The sequence below is a fragment of the Equus quagga genome, chromosome 9, assembly GCF_021613505.1.
Source record: "Equus quagga isolate Etosha38 chromosome 9, UCLA_HA_Equagga_1.0, whole genome shotgun sequence".
Taxonomy (NCBI): domain Eukaryota; kingdom Metazoa; phylum Chordata; class Mammalia; order Perissodactyla; family Equidae; genus Equus; species Equus quagga.
This window is the reverse complement of record NC_060275.1, coordinates 28,833,690-28,855,277: the sequence shown is the minus strand read 5'-3', so window position 1 is coordinate 28,855,277 and position 21,588 is coordinate 28,833,690. Positions and strand designations below refer to the sequence as shown.

At 37.7% G+C, this 21,588-nt stretch overlaps 1 protein-coding gene across 2 annotated transcripts in view; it reads left to right on the top strand.

Annotated features, from left to right (window-relative positions):
- Positions 1 to 21,588, top strand: part of ARK2N (arkadia (RNF111) N-terminal like PKA signaling regulator 2N) — a 76,322-nt gene that overhangs the window by 12,289 nt on the left and 42,445 nt on the right. For both annotated transcript variants that reach the window (XM_046671778.1, XM_046671777.1), the window contains exon 2: positions 19,504 to 20,288. In XM_046671778.1, coding sequence (XP_046527734.1) covers positions 19,574 to 20,288 — 715 coding nt within the window. In that variant the 5' untranslated portion in view covers positions 19,504 to 19,573. The remainder of the gene's footprint in view (positions 1 to 19,503; positions 20,289 to 21,588) is intronic.

The window sequence follows — 21,588 nt, the reverse complement described above, 5'->3', positions numbered from 1 at the left end:
CCTCAAGGTCCATCCACGTTGTTGTGAATGGGCCAATTTTGTCTTTTTTTATGGCTGAGTAGTATTCCATTGTGTATATATACCACATCTTCTTTATCCAATCATCAGTTTCTGGGCATGTAGGCTGGTTCCACGTCTTGGCTATTGTAAATAATGCTGCGATGAACATAGGGGTGCAACGGACTCTTGAGATATCTGATATCAGGTTCTTAGGATAGATACCCAGTAATGGGATGGCTGGGTCATAGGGTATTTCTATTTTTAACTTTTTGAGAAATCTCCATACTGTTTTCCATAGTGGCTGTACCAGTTTGCATTCCCACCAACAGTGTATGAGGGTTCCTTTTTCTCCACACCCTCTCCAACATTTGTCACTCTTGGTTTTGGATGTTTTTGCCAATCTAACGGGTGTAAGGTGATATCTTAGTGTAGTTTTGATTTGCATTTCCCTGATGATTAGCGATGATGAACATCTTTTCATGTGTCTATTGGCCATATTCATATCTTCTTTTGAGAAATGTCTGTTCATGTCCTCTGCCCATTTTTTGATCGGGTTGTTTGTTTTTTTGTTGTTAAGCAGTGTGAGTTCTTTGTATATTATGGAGATTAACCCTTTGTCGGATAAGTGGCTTGTAAATATTTTTTCCCAATTAGTGAGCTGTTTTTTTGTTTGAATCCTGTTTTCCCTTGCCTTGAAGAAGCTCTTTAGTCTGATGAAGTCCCATTTGTTTATTCTTTCTATTGTTTCCCTCAACTGAGGAGTTATAGTGTCCGAAAAGATTCTTTTGAAACTGATGTCAAAGAGTGTACTGCCTATATTCTCTTCCAAAAGACTTATTGTCTCAGGCCTAATTTTTAGGTCTTTGATCCATTTTGAGTTTATTTTGGTGTGTGGTGAAAAAGAATGGTCAATTTTCAATCTTTTGCATGTGGCTGTCCAGTTTTCCCAGCACCATTTGTTGAAGAGACTTTCTTTTCTCCGTTGTAGGCCCTCTGCTCCTTTGTCGAAGATTAGCTGTCCATAGATGTGTGGTTTTATCTCTGGGCTTTCAATTCTGTTCCATTGATCTGACAACCACTGATTTTTTTAACAGATTTTTTATTTATTTATTTTAATTGACTTAATTTTTATAGAGCAGTTTTAGGTTCACAGAAAAATTGAATCAAAGGTACAGAGATTTTCCACATACCCCTTGCCTCCACACATGCATAGTCTCCCCCATTATCAAGATCCCCCACCAGAGTGGTACATTTGTTACAACTGAGGAACCTACAGTGACATGTCATTATCACCCAGAGTCCATAGTTTAATGTTAGAGTTCACTGTTGGTATTGCACATTTGCTAGGTTTGGACAAATGTATAATAACATCTGTCTACCATTATAGTATCATACAGAGTAGTTGGACTGCCCTAAAAATCCTCTGTGCTCTGCCTATTCATGTCTCCTTCCCCTGAACCTCTGGCAACTGCTGATCTTTTTACTGTCTCCTTAGTTTTGCCTTTTCCAGAATGTCATATAGTTGGAATTATACAGTATGTAGCCTTTTCAGATTGGCTTCTTTCACTTAGCAATGTGCACTTAAGTTTTCTCCATGTCTTTTTGTGGCTTGATAGCTCATTTCTTTTTACCACTGAATAATATTCCATTGTGTGGATGTACCACAGTTTATTTATCGTCCACCTACTGAAGGACATCTTGATTGCTTCCAAGTGTTGGCAGTACATCCTTTAGCATTTTTGACTGAAAATCACAATATTAAAGAGTAGAATTATAGCAGAAGCAACCTTTTTATTGACCTTATTACTATCCTGAATAGCAAATATTTATTGAGCAGCTCATTATTTTAAGGTTTAGTGCTAGGTGAGATATACCATGGAGTGATAAATGGTGAAGAACTTGGACTTTGGAGTCATTTCTCTTAAAATCCTGACTCCAGCATTGGCTCTGTGTTTGCAAATTTCCTAACTTTGTACTTATCTGTAAAATGGGGTAATAATATTTACCTTGTAGAGTTGTTGAGGGTGGGTTATGCATTTAAATGCTTAGCTGATTTTCTGGAAATTAAACAGCTTGATTTTAATAATGTTATGGTTTTTGTATATATAAACACATGTATTGTTTCCTTGGGCATCAAACAGTCTGATCCAGTCAGGCCAGAGGCTGAATTCTTTGCAGTTTGTTTTACAAGAATATACGTTTAGTACTAAAATACTACTAAAACAGCTGCTGCTCTTTCCTACATACATACAAGTATATATTAAGAAGTGTTCAAGTGGTTTGCTTGGCAGTACATTACATGTCTGTCATGCTTTAGACTTTTTGAAGCATCTTACGTTGTTTCTTGATAACAGGTCTTTTTCTCATAACAACCATTAGAGTCTGTATTCCCACTCCCTAGTCCTTTTTAAGTTTTACAGATTAGGAACTAAAGAACAAAGGTACACATCCTAGGCTATACAGTTAGTGGCCGAGCTGAGATTAGAACCCAAGTTTCTGACTCCTACCTACATTATTTTTTCTTCTCTACTTTGCTGCCTTTGTTTTTCATCTGTCATTACTTTTAGGTACAGTGAGAGTCAGCTGCAGAGAGATACAAGTAGAGAAAATGGTACTGATTCTCAGTGATTTGAATTTTTTTTTTTTTTTAAAGATTTTATTATTTCCTTTTTCTCCCCAAAGCCCCCCGGTACATAGTTGTATATTCTTCGTTGTGGGTTCTTCTAGTTGTGGCATGTGGGACGCTGCCTCAGCGTGGTCTGATGAGCAGTGCCATGTCCGCGCCCAGGATTCGAACCAACGAAACACTGGGCTGCCTGCAGCGGAGCGCGCGAACTTAACCACTCGGCCACGGGGCCAGCCCCCCATCTCAGTGATTTGAATTTTTTAGTTCACTGTTTTATTTGGTGTCTTCTTAGAAATGCCAAGGATACTTTAATGTTATTGGCAGGAAAATCCATCCTCGACCTCTCCTGAGCTTTAGAGCTGAGTATTAAATATCTTAGTGCATCCTCAACATTTCTTTAGATGTTTCAAAGGCACTTTAAACTCCCTATGCCTGATATCAGACTCTTGATGTCCCTTTCCCCTCTCCATTCACTACACACGTCTTTCGTGTCCTCTTAGTGATTGGTTCTACCGTCAGTAGTTGCAGAATCTAGAAACCAAAGATTTGTCCTTGACACCTACCTGTCTCATCCCCTGTATTTGCTCTGTGGTCTACCAGGTCAATCTACATCTGTCTGTTGCCACTACCATCAGTCCAGAGCTACTGTTAATTTTTGCCTTGCCTTTGAGTTGTTCTACTGACATTTATTTTTGTCTCCTGTTCTCCACTGTGCAGCCAGAGTGGTCTTTTTGAAGTACAAATCAGCTTAAATCTGTCTCCCTCCCCTATTTAAAACAGTGGGTTCGTATTTATTCCTCAAGGAAGCCTTTGTAGATCTCCTAGGCTGTGTTACATTCCTCCTCATTTTTCTCCTTGCATTGTGCCAACGTACCTTCTCTCTGCTGGACTTGCCACAGTAATAAATTTTATATTTATTTGTGTTATTCAATTGTGTGAACATTCAGTCATCTCTTCCTTAGACTCCAAGTTCTGTTAGAAAGGTGCTGTGTATTTCCCAGTGCCTGGCGTAGTAATTGACACTGGGTGCTCAAGAAATGTATATTGAATGCGTGAATGAATCCTTGGTTGTAGAGAAATGACTTGTTAGTTCTGTGATGGACTTGAACTGAAGAGGAGGAAGAGAGAATATAAAGATTAAAAAGTACTATTTCTTGAAATTCGACTTTGTGTTTGTATACTTCATACTTGGTGCTGTAAATGTGTTACTCATTTCATCCTACCAAGGACTGAACTTTTACAAACAAGGAAACTGAGGCTTAAAGAATAATAATTTGTCAGTAGAAACATAACACTTCAAATTCCCTTTCTTTTCAAGACTTAAGACTGGTGTTTTTATGAACTTTTTATTTGTTTTTATTTTTTGAAAGATGTTAGATCACTGTATCTCATGGCTACCACCATATTGTATTAGTACTGAGAGTAACATCGATGAAAACTAACTGACAGCAGCTGTCTTTCTGCAGGATTATTGTCTTTGCTGAAATAGACCTCTCATCTCATCTAAGTCTAATCAACTTGAAATCATCAAAATGAAACTGTGAAATCCCTTCTTGGGTTTGAAGTCCAATATCTCTGACCTTTCTTGTTTCTTTTGATTTTTCTCATGTCTCTCTTGTTATGGAGCCTAGGTTTAAGATTCTGTAATAGCTCTTTTTACTCTTGTTTTTATTTATTGAAATCCTTCTTACTTTTCTAAGACCAGTTAAATTATTATCCACTTCATAGACATTTTTTCTAGTTCTGATCTTGTGAATGTCTGGAGTTCTTTATATATAGACATTTGTGTCTGTAATCCATTTTGAGTTAATTTTTGTAAAAGGTATAAGATCTGTGTCTAGATTAATTAGTTTTTCATTGGATGTTCAGTTGTTCCAGTACTATTTGTTGAATAGACTGCTTTCTCCATTGAATTGCTTTTGCTCTTTGTCAAAGGTCAGTTTGTGTTTGTATGGATCTGTTTCTGGGCTCTCTGTGTTCTGTTCAGTTGATCTGTGTATCTTTTCTTTAGCTAGTACGGCACTGTCTTGATTACTGTAGCTTTATAGTAAGTCTTGAAGTTGGGTAGTGTCAGTGTCAGTCCTCCCTTCAGTATTGTGTTGACTGTTCTGGGTCTTTTGTCTTACCGTAGTTTATATGGTTTTTCTAATCCACGAACACAGAATATTCCCCATTTATTTATATCTTCTTGAAGGTTAAGAATAGGCACAACTGATCTGTGGTAATAAAGGTCAGAATAATGGTTACCTTTACGGGGTAGGTAATGACTTAGAGGCAGCATGAGGGAGGCTTCTGGGGTTTTGGGAATGTTTTGTATCTGTGAGGTCATTACATGGATATGTTCATTTTGTAAAAGTCCATCAAGTTGCACACTTATGTGTACACTTCTCTATGGTAATATTTCAATCAAATATTTCTTAAAAAAGAAAAATCTTAGGGGAGAGAATCTGACTTTTTTGATTTGAAGAGCAGAAAACTCAATACCCAAATTTGTTGTTTAGTGGTCTAACATCTACTTACTAGTTTTGAAAATTTGTGAGTATAACTTTTTTGGGGGGAGGGAAGTGGGTAGAGAATTTAAATATTCAAAGTAAGAGCAGACTTGGGGCTGGCCTGGTGGTGCAGCAGTTAAGTTCGCACGTTGCACTTTGGTGGCCTGGGGTTTGCTGGCTTGGACCCCCGGTGCGGACCTATGCACTGCTTGTCAGGCCATGCTGTGGCAGGCATTCCAGATATAAAAGTAGAGGAAGGTAAGCATGGATGTTAGCTCAGGGCCAGTCTTCCTCAGCAAAAAAGAGGAAGATTGGCTGTAGATGTTAGCTCAGGGCTAATCTTCCTCAAAAAGACAAAACAAAACAAAATAAGAGCAGACTCACATGAAAGGTTGATTTTAGTGTGTTTCTTGTAGGCTGTTTTTATGTTGGATGGTTTTTGGTCACAGATGTAGACAGAATTTTTAGTATCAATTTTAAATAAAATGAGGAACTGCAGTAGACTAAATCTTGGGAAAAACTCTGTCATAAATTCTGTTTGAAACATAGTGTACTCTCAAGGGAGGTGGCTATAAGCCCTATCACTTGGTATTTGAAGCTAGGTTAGATAAAATAGTAGAATGTGTCCTGTTTGGACCCCCATTGCAAGGAAATAGACAGGATCACTTGTAAGGCTTTTTTTCTTTAAACTTCAATTCTGTGATAAGGAAAATACAGCCTCTACTCTAGTGGGCAAAAGCATTCTTGTTTTGTCAGTCAAGCATTGACTCTCTTTAAAGTTGCTTTTTTGTCTAAATAGAAAGCCATATTTAGCTCAGATTATTGTTTTGTACCAGAGACCAAAGTTGGAATTCATGAATTATCTAATACTATGGCTTGTACATGTGGAGAAGCAGTGTAAGTTAACCGCTTCATATAGATCATGTTTGAGGCATTAGCTGCTTGTATTTCTTACAGTTCTTGGGTGGTGATATGAAATAAACAGATGCAGGAGTGCTCCAATTAGAATGCCCCATTTTACATGACTGTGGAGCAAAATCTTGCCTAGAAGCAGTTTCATTTAATGGGCTGTGCTTGTGTCAACTTGTGGTTTCAACGGAAAAGTGCCTGTAGCAACAGTAAACTTATAACAGCAAGTGACTTCAGTTTGCATTTGTCACATCAGGAAGGACAATACACTTTCAGTTTATTCATTCATTTTTGTGTCCTTATAGTGGTGGTAAAGGATGGTTAATGGTGGTTGTTGCTCACAAGGGGTAAAATTGAAAGGTGTAAAAGGCAAGCCTTTCTTAGGCTGAGTGCTTAAAGATTTTATCCATTGCTGCGTCAGAACCCTCAGGAGGGTTTTCTGTAGTGGTTAGTCTTAGGTAAGACTCCTTTAATCATGGTCCTTTCTCACAATTCTAAGTCTATAGGAAGTTGTTAAACATCTAAGAATATTTTGCAAGAAAACATACTTTCTTCTCTGTGTGTATTTTATGGATATTTTTATATCTTCTTTTTTCTCTGAGGATAATTTTTTACCTACCAGTTTATACACTAAAGCAACTGGTTCACATTTATAAAAAGTCTGTTAAAGTCTATTCTCTGTTCACGCTATGCTTTCTTCCTGGATGGGCTGATATAGTCAGCTTCCACCTCTACTTATATTGATAATGTCCAAATCTCTATTTCTATATTTCTTTTCTTGGGAACTTGTGTTCCTATGAGCATTATCTAGTTCAAATCAAAGTTGATTATTTCTCTTTTTGCTCTTCTTATAGTACACATCTTAATTGGGGTTGCCCTCTACCCGGTTGTATATATATGCCAGTAACCATCAAAGGAGTGGAGTGTTCTGTATATATCATATGGGTTGAGTTGGTTGATAATGTCCAAGTCTTCTATATTTTTGCTCATTTTCTGTCGAGTTTTATCCATTTAGAATGAGGAATTGAAATCTGCAACTATTAGTATTGAATTGTCTCCTTTCCATTCTGTTAGTTTTTGCTTCACGTATTTTGAGCCTTTGTTAAATGCATATATATTTATAAATATGTATACATTTATAATTTTTAGATTTTCCTGATATAGTAACTTTTGTATTATTATGAAATGTCCCTCTTTGTCTCTAGTAATATTTCTTGTCTTAAAGTCTATTTTTTCTGATTTTTTTTTTAAACATTGGCACCTGAGCTAACATCTGTTGCCAATCGTCCTTTTTCCTACTTCTTCTTCTCCCCAAAACCCCCCCAGTACATAGTGGTATATTCTGGTTGTAGGTCCTTCTGGCTCTGCTATGTGGGATGCTGCCTCAGCATGGCTTGATGAGCAGTGCTAGGTCCATGCCCAGGATCTGAACCAGCAAAACCCTGGGCCACTGAAGCAGAGCGTGTGAGCTTAACCATTCAGCCACTGGGCTGGCCCCTGTCTGATGTTGATAATAGACATTTCAGCTCTCCTGTGGTTGCTCTTTGCATATTATGTCTTTTTCCATTCTTTTCTTTCAACCTATTGTATCTTTTTCTGTTCTTTTCTTTCAACCTATTTTATCTTTGAATGTAAGGTGTGTTTCTCATAGACTTCATACACTTGGATCTTTTTCATACAGTCTGACAATTTCTGCCTTTTGATTGGAGTGTTTAGGCTGTTCATATTTAATATGTTTATTAATATGGTTGGATTTATGTTTGCCATTTTGTTATTTATTTTCTAATGTCTCATTTTTTGTTGTTCCTCTGTACCTCCTTTATTGCCTTTTTTGGGGGTTAGTTTTTGGGGTTTTTTGCTGAGGAAGATTCACCCCGAGCTAATATCTGTGCCAGTCTTCCTCTATTTTGTATGTGGGTCACTGCCATAGCGTGACCACTGATGAGTGGAGTACGTCCGTGCCTGGGAACTGAACCCGGGCCACCAAAGCAGCTTGTACTGGATTTAACCACTAGGCCACAGAGCTGGCCCTGGGGGTTAGTTTTTTAACTATATTTTTTGAATTATTTTCTTAGTGGTTGCTCTGGGGATTACCTCTGTGTCTTCATTTATCATAGTTTGTTTTTTTTTTTAATTGATACTTACTTAATTCCAATAAAATATAGAAACATTGCTCCAGTATGAGAGAGCTCCATCTCCTCCCTCTCTTTTAGGCTATTATTTATGTATATATGGTATCTTTGTGTTTTATAAACCTAGCAAACAATGTTACAATTATTGCTTTGTACAACCTTAAGCTTTTTGAAAGGAGATTGAGAAGAAATAAAAATTATTTAGTCTTTTATGTTAATTTACATATTTACCACTTTTTGTTGTCTGCATTTCTTTTTATGGATTTGAGTCACAATATGGTATCATTTCCTTTCAGCCTAAATAGTTTCCTTTTTTATTTCTTATAAAGTAGGTCTGCTACCAGTGAAATCTTAGTCTTTGTTTACGTGGGAATTTTTTTTTTTTTTTGAGGAAGGTTAGCCCTGAGCTAACATCTGCTGCCAATTCTCCTCTTTTTGCTGAGGAAGACTGGCCCTGAGCTAATATCCATACCCATCTTCCTTCACTTTATATGTGGGACGCCTACCACAGCATGGCTTGCCAAACAGTGCCATGTCTGCACCCGGGATCTGAACTGGCAAACCCCGGGCCGCCTAAGTGGAATGTGCGAACTTAAGCACTGCACCACTGGGCTGTCCCCTATCTGGGGATTTTTCTTTTGCCCTCATTTTGAAAGAATAGTTTTGTTGGATATAGAATTCTTAGTTAATAGTTTTTGTTTCCCCCCAGCACTTTGAATGTCATTCCACTACCTTTTGACCTCTAGTGTTTCAGATTAGAGATCAACTGTTAAATCTTTGTGGTTTCCTTGTGTATGATGAATTATTTTTCTTTTACTGCTTTCTAGATTTTTCTCTGTCTTTTTCACTTGTTTGGCTATGATGTGTCTATGGATCTCTGTTTATCCTACTTGAGATTTTTTGAGCTTCTTGGATGTATGGATTAATGTTTCTCATCGAACTCAGAGGAGATTTTGGGCTATTATTTTTTCAAATATTTTTTCTGCCTCTTTCTCACTCCCCTTCTTGGATTCCTATTATACATGTGTTGGTATTCTTGATGTTGTCCCATAAGTTTCTGAGGTTCTGTTTATTTTTCTTTAATTTTTTTTCTCTCTATTCTTTAGACCATGCAATTTCTATTGGCCTATCATTATGTTCACTGAGTATTTATTCTGCTATCTTGAACCTGTTGAACCCTTCTAGTGAATTTTTCCTTTCAATTTTTGTACTTTTCAGCTATAGAATGTCCATTTGGTCCTCTTTTAATACTTTTTATCTCCTTATTGAGATTCTCTATATGTCAGTTTATTGTTATCATACTTGAATTTTTAAAACATATTTTTCTTTAGTTCTTTGAGCATTTAAAATGCCTCTTTTGATGTCTTTGCTAAGTCTAACATCTGAGGACATTCATTTTTCTAGTGACTCCTTTTTTATCTTCTGTGTATAGGTTACATTTCCTGTTTCTTCAAAAGTCCTTGATTTTTTTATTGAAAACTGGACATTTTAGGTAATAAATTTACTGTGGATTCTGATTATTTTTCCTTTTGAAAGTGTCATTCCTGTTTCTTTGTTTTGATAACTGGGATAAATCTGAGAAATCTGTTTTCCTGCAGTGTGTTGTTGCTTATGTCTCTGCTGTTTTTTTTTTCTTCCTATTTTAAATATTAAGCCTGGCTTTCTGGTGGTTGCTCTTGTCCTTTCTAGCATAGCTTACTGGTTAGCCAGTGCTTGGACAGAAGTACTCAAACACCTGCCAGTAAGGATTTTTGTTCTCTGCTTATGGGGAGCGCATTTTAAAGTTCAGGCCATTTTCAAGTCTGCCTGGGCTTTTACTTTCTGTTGGGCCTTTTGGCATCTCTGCATAATCATGCAGCCTCAGCCGAGAATATGCTTAACCCATTCGTGTCCACATCCACAGGCTAGTAGAACCCTTGACTACCCTGATGGCTTACTGCAGAGATTGCCACTTGGTCTTACAATGCCCCTGGAGAAAGATGTGGCCAACCACTCCAAATTGAATGAGACCCCTTTGTAAGTGCAAACTGGCAGATTCTCAGGGCCTGCCTCACCTCAATAGGCAGAACCTACTAAACTGGGAGGTGGGGGGAAATGGTTGCAGCCCCAGGCAAGAGCACCACAGACTCCCACCGTTCTTAATCAAAATTCTGCAGGTTTGCAAATATTAACACTCAGGGTTGTGTAAACTTTTGACCTATTTCCAGAGCACTGAAATGGCTATTTTTGTCAATTTTGTCTTGCTTTGTAGTTACATTTTGGGGAGAAGATTTGCTGACCCTCTCACTTGCCCATAACCAGAAGTCTTGCTCTGCCAATACTTCAGAAACCCTACATACTCGTAATCTATCACATCTGCTCCATTCAGAGATAACCACTGTCCTGACAGTCTGGTAACTATTTCCTTGCTTTTTAAAGCAGTTTTACTGTACAACTAAGCTTTCATATATAATATGTCATTTCATTTTGTCTGATTTTGAATTTTCTATACAACTCATACTGTAAATTCTTTTGCAATTTCTTTTTTTATTTTTTTGCTTACCATTGTTTTTGATATTCATCTGTGTTGAAGTACTTGTCCTTTATTTGTTTTCACTGCTGTATGCTCTTTCTTTGCAGGAGTTTACCACAATTTATTTTTCCATTCTACTGTCGGTTAGATGTTTTGTTTTTGTTTTGTCTATCACAAAATCAGTGCTGCTATGACACATGTGTTTCTGTAGACAGTGTTTTTCAAGCTTCAGGTTGCCACCTATTAGTTGTGTAATCAATTTACTGAGTCATGACAAGCACTAAAGTTTTCAAATATAGAGATGGAAAAGAAAATATATGAGTGCTTTACGTAAGTTTTTGTGCGTGAATGTCGTCACAAGAAGCTCCAAACTACTAAGTCACCTCTTATTTCCTGCACTCTAATCTCCAGAAAGCACTGCACATTCCCTGTTCTGTTCCCTCCACTCCATCTCCAGCACCCTTCCAGGTTGCTCTCTGGGTCATCATCAGCAAAATCATCAATATTCTCAACCTCCTCTCTGAATTTTTCCTTTACTTTCTTATACTAATAGCAACCTGGCTTTCCCGTGGGCACTGCTTCACCTTGCGAGAGGTGGTTGTGTTTTTTTTTTCTCCTGTAGTCCTTATCCTCTGGGCTGGAGAAGGAGGGGTAAATGATTTCCTTGTTCCTCATTAGTACTTTTCAGATAATTTTTCTCTTCCATTTATCCCCATATTGCTGTCATGTTTTGATCACTGACCCCTTTATATTGTGACAATTTTTGTTCCTTGCTTCTTGTCATTTTGTCCTTTGTTAGTCTTGTCTTAATTCTTGGTGTTTTCAGTATACACATAGATGATCCTCTGAGACTGCCCACTCAGTTCTGTGAACTCTTCCTTAATGATTTTGTTCTCTACCCTACCTCAGCCACTTGCTTTCATAGTCATATTCTCATCGTTACTTCTCACACTGTCTGTTGTGAAGGACCAGTATATTTTTATTTCCAATTCATCATTGGTGGATTCTTTTGGGCAAAATACAGTCAAAATCTATTACTAGGAAATTGAAGTGCTGTTTGGTTGTCACGACAATATGAAATTGCTGTAAGTTTCTAATCAGTTAACTCTTAATTTCTATACTTCTCTCATTGCAGGCTGTCATTCAGGGATAATACTTTGAGGAGCACTCTGTTAGATCTTGTCAGTTACTAATAGCTTAGTTTCAGTTTCATTCACAGCACTTTTGGATTACCACCGTCTGTCTTTCCAGCTCACTCTACAGGACCCTGACTCCACTGGTATGTCCATTTCATCGGTCCTACCACGTGTTCACTGCCTTGTACCTTCTTGATGTGATCATTAAAATCATTTTGTTGCACATACTCTTGCTTCTTTCTTGCTTTGTTCTAATTGCTGGGCAAAACAATTCTGGTTAAATCCAATTTCTACGTCTTCTGCAGTTGGACTTAGACAGCCGAACTTGAAAGGAGAACAATACACCTGTGTGTACCAGTCGCACTTTAAGTTCATGGCTGCAACCCTTAAAGTGTGCTCTTATTATTGTCTGGAAATCATATACTGTACTTCTGTAGTTTCTTCACTTTCTCACTGCTGTTTCACACCTGGTCCTCCGATCACCCTCACCACCACCTCATTCATAACTGATGACCTTGCTTTCTTCTTCCTAGAGAAATTTACATTCAGAAGAGAACTTCCACAGATTCCCATTACGTTTATCATTGGGCCATGCAAGATTAGAATGACACCTTTTGTTTTGATAATAATTTTTGCCTTACGGTCTGTTTTACCTGTTAATCATAGAGATAAATCAGCTAGAGGGGAGTTGGTTATATAATTTTCTGTTCTTTTCCTTTAAGCCTTTATATGTCCTTATGTATGGGAGATGGACTTTAAACAATAACACAGTTATTTAACTACAGTAATGTAAAGTATCATGAAGGAAAATAGGTGTGTAATCTGTATATAACAAGAATCTTATTAGTCTGTAAGATACCAAAGGCCACCCCAAGGAAATAATATTTATTCTGCTATCTGCAAAGAGTAGCCAACAAACGAGCAGCACAAAATGAATGTGATAGGTCAGAGATCTGAAAAAATTGTTTATATGACCTTTTTTTGTAGCTAGAGAGAGCTAGCATATGAGTGGTCTAAGATTGAAACTGGAGAAGTGGGCAGAGGTTTGAAGCAGGGGAGAGCAATCACATTTTCCTCCTGTTAAGTTTGTGTTAATAGCTTGGAAATTGAGATTGTGAGTTGGTATTTTTTGACTCCATGTAAATTATTGTACTTAGCAGTTTTATTCTCCTTCAGATTTTCGGTAGCAAATGGTATAACCCATTTCCATTTTTCACAAACCCCCAAACCTGCCTCCTTTTTCACCTTGCCTTAAGCTTTGCTGACCAAGGAAGTCTGACATGAAACACGCTCACTCCAGATTTTCACAGTAGCCTCATTCAGCCTTACACTTTCCACTTCCCTGTCTCTTCAGGTGGGGGTCAGTATACTGCTTCCTTCCAATGGTTTAACTCTTCTACCTGTCCTCATCTTCTGTCATCTTAGTTTCTTAATGAGTACAAGGACTAATAAAACAAATCCTGCATTTTCATTGTCCAGAATTGACAGCCTGTTTTTGTTTTTTTAATTGTTGCATATTACCCCCCCCCCCCTTTTCTTTGAGGGGGAGAGAAAAACATCATATAGAGCTCAATTTGCCTTTAACTACTCTCCTCTCAGTCATTCCCTCCATCTCAACCTTATAGGACATTTAAGAAATGCTCTGTATGTGGGATCTAAAAAAAAAACTTTCTCATATAACCATGTCATATTTGCCTTGTAAAAATATTGTTCTGCCTGCTGTATGGAGAACAGGTTGGTGGGTAGGAGCAAGACTGACTATGGAGAGACAGGAGATGATTGTCAATCATTCCATTTAAAAATAAATGATGGAGGTCGTGTTTAGAGTGGTTGACCGTGGAGCTGGAGAATAGTGGACAGGCTAGAAATCTAAGGCGGTAGGATTGATAGGAGTTAGTGAATGATGGGATGCAGTGAGTAAAGGAGGAGGCATTGTCAAGAATAACCCTCAGGTTTTTGACATGAGCAACTGAGATAATAGTGGTGCTATTTACTGAGCTAGGGAAAACTCAAGAAGGAGCAGAGTAGGATAGTTCAGAGATGACTAATTTGGTTTTGGGCATGAGGAGATTGTGGTGCCCTTATGAAATCTAAATGGAGATGTCAAATGGCTATTTGGGTGGACTGGGATAGACCTCAGAGAAGGTGTGAGATGGAGAAACAAAATTACTAGTATAGGGATGGTATTGGAAACTGGGTGTAGAAGAGGTCACTGTTGTGGTTGGGAAAAAGACGTGGTCCTAGGACTAATGCCTGAGGTTTGGTGTAGAAGAATTAAGCCTATAAAGTAGGGTGAGAAGGAGCAGCCAGAAAAATAGGGAAACCTGGAATCCAAACAAAGACATTAGTTTAAGGAGGAGAGAGAGTGGTTAGGTAAAGAAAGCTGCTTAGGCAGTAGGTAAGATGAGGGCCAAACGATGTTGGATTTACAGAGATGGGGATCATTAATGACCCTGGTAAGAACTGTTTTACTGGTTTAATAGAAGCAGATGTGATATGGGATTGGGGTTGAGAGGGAGTGTGAGAGGTAAGGAAATAGAGGCAGGGAGTTTAGACAACTCTCCTAATAAGATTGGCTGTGAAGGAAGATTCGGTACCTGCAAGAGGAGATGTGAGATTGAGATGATAGGTAGAAGGAGGATTTTTTTGAATGAATGAAGGAATGAGCAAACGAATGAACAGTTCAGTTGAGTGTGAGAGGTGGACGAGTGCCAAGGAATAATCAGTGTAAGGTTCTAGGGAGATGAGAGGGGGATGAGCTGTAATATTCATATAGAAGAGGATTGCCTTTAGGTGGGAGGGAAGAATAGCCTGGGGGAAAATGCTTTCCAATAGGATAAATGCCATGTGTGGTATGTGTAGTACTTTCATTGTAAATTCACTTTGAGCGTTAAACCAGAGGGTTGAGAGCCTTTTATCCCATTTACAAAATGCAACTCCCATCTGATAATTTTATCATTTTCTACTGCCATGTACTTTTGACTACCTCTACCAGAAAAATCCATTTTTATTTTATTTTATTTTATTTTTTATTGAGTTATTGATAGGTTACAATCTTGTGAAATTTCACTTGTACATTAATGTTTGTCAGTCATGTTGTAGCTGCACCACTTCACCCTTTGTGTCCACCCCTCACCCCACCTTTCCCCTGGTATCCACTAAACTGTTCTTGGTCCATAGTTTTAAATTCCTCATATGAGTGGAGTCATACACAGATTATCTTTCTCTTGCTGGCTTATTTCACTTAACATAATTCTCTCAAGGTCCATCCATGTTATTGCAAATGGAATGATTTTGTTCTGTTTTGCAGCTGAGTAGTATTCCATTGTATATATGTACCACATCTTCTTTATCCGTTTGTCTGTTGATGGGCACTTAGGTTGCTTCCACGTCTTGGCTATTGTAAACAGTGCTGCAATAAACATTGGGGTGCACAGGACTTTTGGGATTGCTGACTTCAGGCTCTTTGGATAAATACCCAGTAGTGGGATGGCTGGATCGTATGGTAGTTCTATTTTTAGTTTTTTGAGGAATCTCCGTACTGTTTTCCATAGTGGCTGCACCAGTTTGCATTCCCACCAGCAGTGTATGAGGGTTCCTTTTTCTCCGCAACCTCTCCAACATTTGTTGCTGTTAGTTTTAGATATTTTTGTCATTCTAACGGGTGTAAGGTGATATCTTAGTGTAGTTTTGATTTGCGTTTCCCTGATGATCAGCGATGATAAGCATCTTTTCATGTGCCTATTGGCCATCAGTATATCTTCTTTGGAGAAATGTGTGTTCATGTCTCCAGCCCATTTTTTGATTGGGTTGTTTGATGTTTTGTGATTGAGTTGTGAGAGTTCTTTATATATTAAGGATATTAAGCCTTTGTCAGATATATGACTTGCAAATATTTTTTCCCAGTTAGTGGGTTGTTTTTTTGTTTCAATCCTGTTTTCATTTGCCTTGAAGAAGCTCTTTAATCTGATGAAGTCGCATTTGTTTATTCTTTCTATTGTTTCCCTTCTCTGAGAAGGCATGGTGTCCGAAAAGATCCTTTTAATACTGATGTCAAAGAGTGTACTGCCTACGTTTTCTTCCACAAGCCTTATGGTTTCAGGTCTCACCTTTAGGTCTTTAATCCATTTTGAGTTTATTTTGGTGAATGGTGAAAAAGAATGGTCAATTTTCATTCTTTTACATGTGGCTTTCCAGTTTTCCCAGCACCATTTGTTGAAAAGACTTTCTTTTCTCCATTGTATGCCCTCAGCTCCTTTGTCAAAGATAAGCTGTCCATAGATGTGTGGTTTTATTTCTGGGCTTTCAATTTTGTTCCATTGATCTGTGCACCTGTTTTTGTACCAGTACCATGCTGTTTTGATTACTGTAGCTTTGTAGTATGTTTTGAAGTCAGGGATTGTGATGCCTCCCGTTTTGTTCTTTTTTCTCAGGATTGCTTTAGCAATTCGGGGTCTTTTGTTGCCCCATATGAATTTTAGGATTCTTTGTTCTAATTCTGTAAAGAATGTCATTGGGATTCTGATTGGAATGGCGTTGAATCTGTAGATTGCTTTAGGTAGAATGGACATTTTAACTATGTTTATTCTTCCAATCCATGTACATGGAATGTCTTTCCATCTCCTTATGTCGTCATCCAGTTCTCTCAGAAAGGCCTTGTAATTCAGAAAAATCCACTTTTTATCCCCTGACCAAAACCAATATATGCAGTAAATAATCTGGTTGTTTGGGAAGATTGATCTGTACATACGACATCTTTTTCCCCTGTGTTTGGGGTACTTCATTTTTATTCCACTGCAGGGAGTTTTGTCAGAGCTTGTATTTCCAGTTCCTGTGACATTTTTTTCTCTTGTGTTTTATGAATTATAACAAAATTCCACTACAGAGGGGAAATTCTAATAGAATTCACTGACTAAATTTGACCTGAGTAGTTATTGGTGCCAAGAGCAGAAAATACACAGCTCCTTTTTCTCAGAAGACTTTTCAGTAGAGTTTTATGTTAGAATGGATTTTTAAATAGATAATACTCGTACGTGATGCAAAAATCAAGAGGTACAAAACTACATACAGTAGAAAGTCTTTGACTCCCCTTCCCTCATTCACTCTTTCCTTGCCAGGGCAGCTGGTATTACCATTTTCTTAACTATCCTCCTCGAGATTCTTTGCATCTACAGACAAACTCATATATAAATATAATTTTGTTTTTTATTTACACAAATGGCCTAATATAGCTTTTTTGTTCATTTAACATTATGTATTAAAATTGCTCCATATCAATATATAAAGAACTCTTTCATTCTTTATGGCTACATTGTATGGACTTAACCGTGAACTAACTGGTGTCCTATTTATGGTTGATACCAGTGTTTGTGATTGATCTGGGCCCATTTAAGTGATTTTGACTACAATACTGTGCTTTTTTAGGCAGCAGTAATCATTGTAAATCTCAGTTAACACTTAGATGTAAGGAACTTGAAATGAAAGATGATTGATGTGTCATATGGAAGGCTATTGTTATTCTCATGCTTTCTTACAAGGAAAAACTGTCTAGATTCATTTATGCTACCCATACAATTTATTTACTGAAGAAACAAGAGTTTTATGGTCAATTTAACAAATTTACTTTTCAACCTGAAGTTATGTTATGTACTTTGAAAAGGTCCGGTACCTTCTGCTTTCAAAAATTGAGACTTTTTTTTTAAAGATTGGCACCTGAGCCGACATCTATTGCCAGTCTTTTTTCTTCTTCTTTTCCCCAAAGCCTCCCAGTATATAGTTGTATATTCCAGTTGCAGGTCCTTCTGGTTCTGCTCTGTGGGATGCCACCTCAGCATGGCTTGATGTGCAGTGCTAGGTCTGTGCCCGGAATCCAAACCTGTGAAACCCTGGGCCGCTGAAGCAGAGTGTGCGAACTTAACCACTTGGCCCTGGGACCGGCCCTAGTTTGAGACTTTTGATGCTTGTGCTTTGTAGCTGATATTAATTTCGTTTGAGCATATTTCTCAGATGTTTCAGCTTTAAGAAAAATCTTTATTCCAGAATATATAACTTTTTCTACAGAAGAATCAACTCTCATTTTTATTCTTAGAAAATCTTGAGTTTGTTCCTCATATCTGGGGGTATTTCATATCTATAAATATTTTATTTCTTGTTTCTCTTGCCAGCATCCTTCATTTATGACACTGGCAGTTTGTTGGTTTAACTTTTACTCCCTCTGTTGGCTTTCAGAGGTGTTACATTCCTTTTGGAATGGTGTTACACTTATGCTTATTTTCATTTAACTAAAAAATTGGCAATGATGCAAATATACTTGTGAAATAGGCTACACCTAAGATTGTTTTAAATTAATAAATGTTTTCAGTGGCCATGAATATTCTGGTTTTCAGAACATTTTAAAGAAACTTCATCAGAATGCCTGTTTTATAATGCAGCTCAGAACAGGGCCATGAAAAACAAAACAGGTATATAGAATATTCATATTTGTAGTAAGCAAAAAGTGGTCTTGGCATATCAGATCAATAAAAGGACTTTTTACATATCTTCTGGTTGCTGTCTACCATATATTGAACTATTAAGTAACTTGATGGAGTGAAATGATGGGGATGGCTTGTTGCACCTGACTAGCATACCATCTAGCTTAATGCTCGTGTCTGTCTGTGACCTATGAGACATCATGATAATTGCCTTCTTTAACATCGCATGCACAGGGTGAGGTATTTACTTGCCTTGCAGATTCTTAGCATCCTCTTAAAAGCTACCAGTTAATGAAGTTTGGACTGTATAGGTCACAACTCTTGTGGTTAAAGATTATGTCCTCTTTCTCCATTATTAAGTGGAGCTGTAGCATACACAGATGGGGAAGGATGTTAGGTTCTAAAGTTAGCATATAAGGTGGAAAATGTGTGTAGGGTGTTTTCTCTTAAACCCCTTAAGTCATTCATAGAATACAGTGTACTAGATTTTCTGGGTTCACAAAGCAGCTGATCAGTATTTAGTGGCTATTGTTTATGAAACAAAACACATATTTAAACCCTAGACTCACATTCAGCATGATGAGAGGTATGTGGGAACTAAGGACTGAGGGAACAGCAGATTCAGGCCTTTCATCTTAATGTCCCCTCTAGAGCAACTCCTAGTGAGAGGAATGGCAGGGAGGTTTAATGCATATAGTAACTTTGGTTGCTCATTTGTCAAATGCATGTAGTTGAAATTTTTTTTTTTAACTAAGTGTGCATTTGATGTTACTCCATTGTAACTTCCCCTTTTGCCTCCTTTCTTTGAGGATTTGAGTGTAAAAGTGATCATTCCAGTTAACTTGTTTTCTGGACCAGTTTTTTTGAAGCATTCTTTTTCATTTATATTAAAGTCAAAACATACATATTAACTATATCAGAGTTTTGAGGATCCCTTTCTTGAACACTTAAAGTTTTAAAGTTGAAAATCCATGTTTGGTTCCTTGCTGGCCTTGCTAGTTGAGTAATAGAGGATTAATATTGTGCCATTTTTAGTAGCTGTGTATACTTTTTTGATAGTACTAAGTCCTTTGAATTTGATTATTGTTCAAGCAGATAATAGATAACATATTTTAAAGGCCTGCATCATGGTAACTTTTGCCACCCACTTAGAAAGGTAGGCATGTTGTATTGATTAAATAATCTGCCATTTCTGTTTATTGATTTTGTGTATTTTTGTACAGGTTGCTTTCCTGTTGCTTCTTTGACATAGTTTCCTAGACTCTGCTCTATGATTTAACTTGAAAGTCTGAAATGAAGATGGAGGAGGCAGTGGGAAAAGTTGAAGAACTCATTGAGTCTGAAGTCCCACCAAAAACATCTGAAAAAGAGACAGCTAAGGAGGAAGATGGATCTGTAGAACTGGAAGCTCAAGTTCAGAAAGATGCTGTAGTGGATTCTACAGTTCTTTCTTCAATGCCCTGCTTGTTGATGGAACTGAGAAGAGACTCTTCTGAGTCTCAGTTAGCATCCACAGAGAGTGATAAGCCGACAACTGGCCGAGTTTATGAGAGTGACTCCTCTAATCACTGCATGCTTTCCCCTTCCTCTAGTGGTCACCTGGCTGATTCAGATACGTTGTCTTCTGCAGAAGAGAATGAACCCTCCCAGGCAGAAACAGCAGTAGAAGGAGACCCTTCTGGAGTATCTGGTGCCACAGTTGGGCGCAAGTCTCGGCGGTCCCGATCTGAAAGTGAAACATCCACTATGGCTGCCAAGAAAAACCGGCAATCCAGTGATAAGCAGAATGGCCGAGTTGCCAAGGTTAAAGGTCATCGAAGCCAGAAGCACAAGGAGAGAATCAGGCTACTGAGGCAGAAACGGGAGGCTGCTGCACGGAAGAAATATAACCTGTTGCAGGACAGTAGTACCAGTGATAGTGACCTGACTTGTGACTCAAGCACGAGCTCATCCGATGATGATGAAGAGGTTTCAGGGAGCAGCAAGACAATCACGGCAGAGATACCAGGTAGAGGATGTTTTTTAAACTGACTGTAGAGTACCTGATGGCGTTTCTTGACTGTCAGGCCCAGTTAGATGAGTGACACTTGAAAAAGTCCAGGAGACCTGCAGCTCTGTGTAAATTTGAAGACTGCAGTGTATTAACAAGACATGGCCAATTTAAAAAACCTGTTCTGAGGTTTCCAGTGCACTTTAGCACATCGGCAAAAAAATATTTAAATGGTTAATGATAGGGACAAGATTATTTTTAAGTAATGGAATTCCTCATGAGTCTCTTTCTCTGTAACACGTTATCTGAACTCCGATCATTGCCTTTTTAGCGCTACTTAGATTTAATACTCACTGTTCAGCATTATTACTAAGTACTTTCTCCTCAGGAATAGGCACTTTGCTTTATTATATAGGCAGTGCACTTGAGCTTATGGTGTCTGAAATAACATGTTCTATCTTTTGTTCAAGTTTTCTAATAACTATCCTCCTAAAACAGTATGTTTTATGTTTTCCCCTCATTCATTGCATGATAAGCTAGTTATCCTTGTTGCGCATTTTTCTATTCTAAGTTGTCACTCTCATTGAAAAAGACAGTTTTTTGCAAAATTTCCCCCTTAGTCCCCCAAGCTTTAAAAAGTTTGATGGAAATCTGCTTGTTCCAGCTCTCATTGATATAAGGGTCTGTAATTTATTACATGTTTGACATATCTGCTTTCTCCATATTATCATGTCTGGTACTGTGTACTACAAAGGCAGTCTTGAGATTTCATAGTGGAAGAAAGATGAGTTCTGAATGGTTCTTAATTGATGAATCTCATTATTAAAGAAATTCTTACGATTAGGAACATTCTGTAAACTACATGGTATTTAATAGATCATGACAGCATTGTTTATTGCTACATTAAAGAGGGGGAAGTTTTGGTTTTCAGAGTTTTATGGGTGACTTTTTTCCTCCTAGTTTTCTGAAAGGTTTCTGTTTCTACACATGAAGACAGCATATTGCTGATATACAAAGACTATTTCAAGAAAAATCATATTGGTTAATTAAATTTATAGCTAACCAAACTTATATAAACTTAACAGAAAAACTGATTTTAAAGCACTTTATAGGTGTTCACAGTATAATAATGAAAGTCTCATGCACATAGTGTATTAAATATGTGTTTTTAACAGTCATTAGAAATGCTTACAGTTTTAATATCTGTTGAATTCCTTTGGTAGTTCCTTGTGTTGAAATTCCTGGGGAGGGGATTGAATTGAAGCTCATCAGTTGAATGCATGAGAAAAGCAGACTTTGGGGTTGTTGTAAGGCAGGT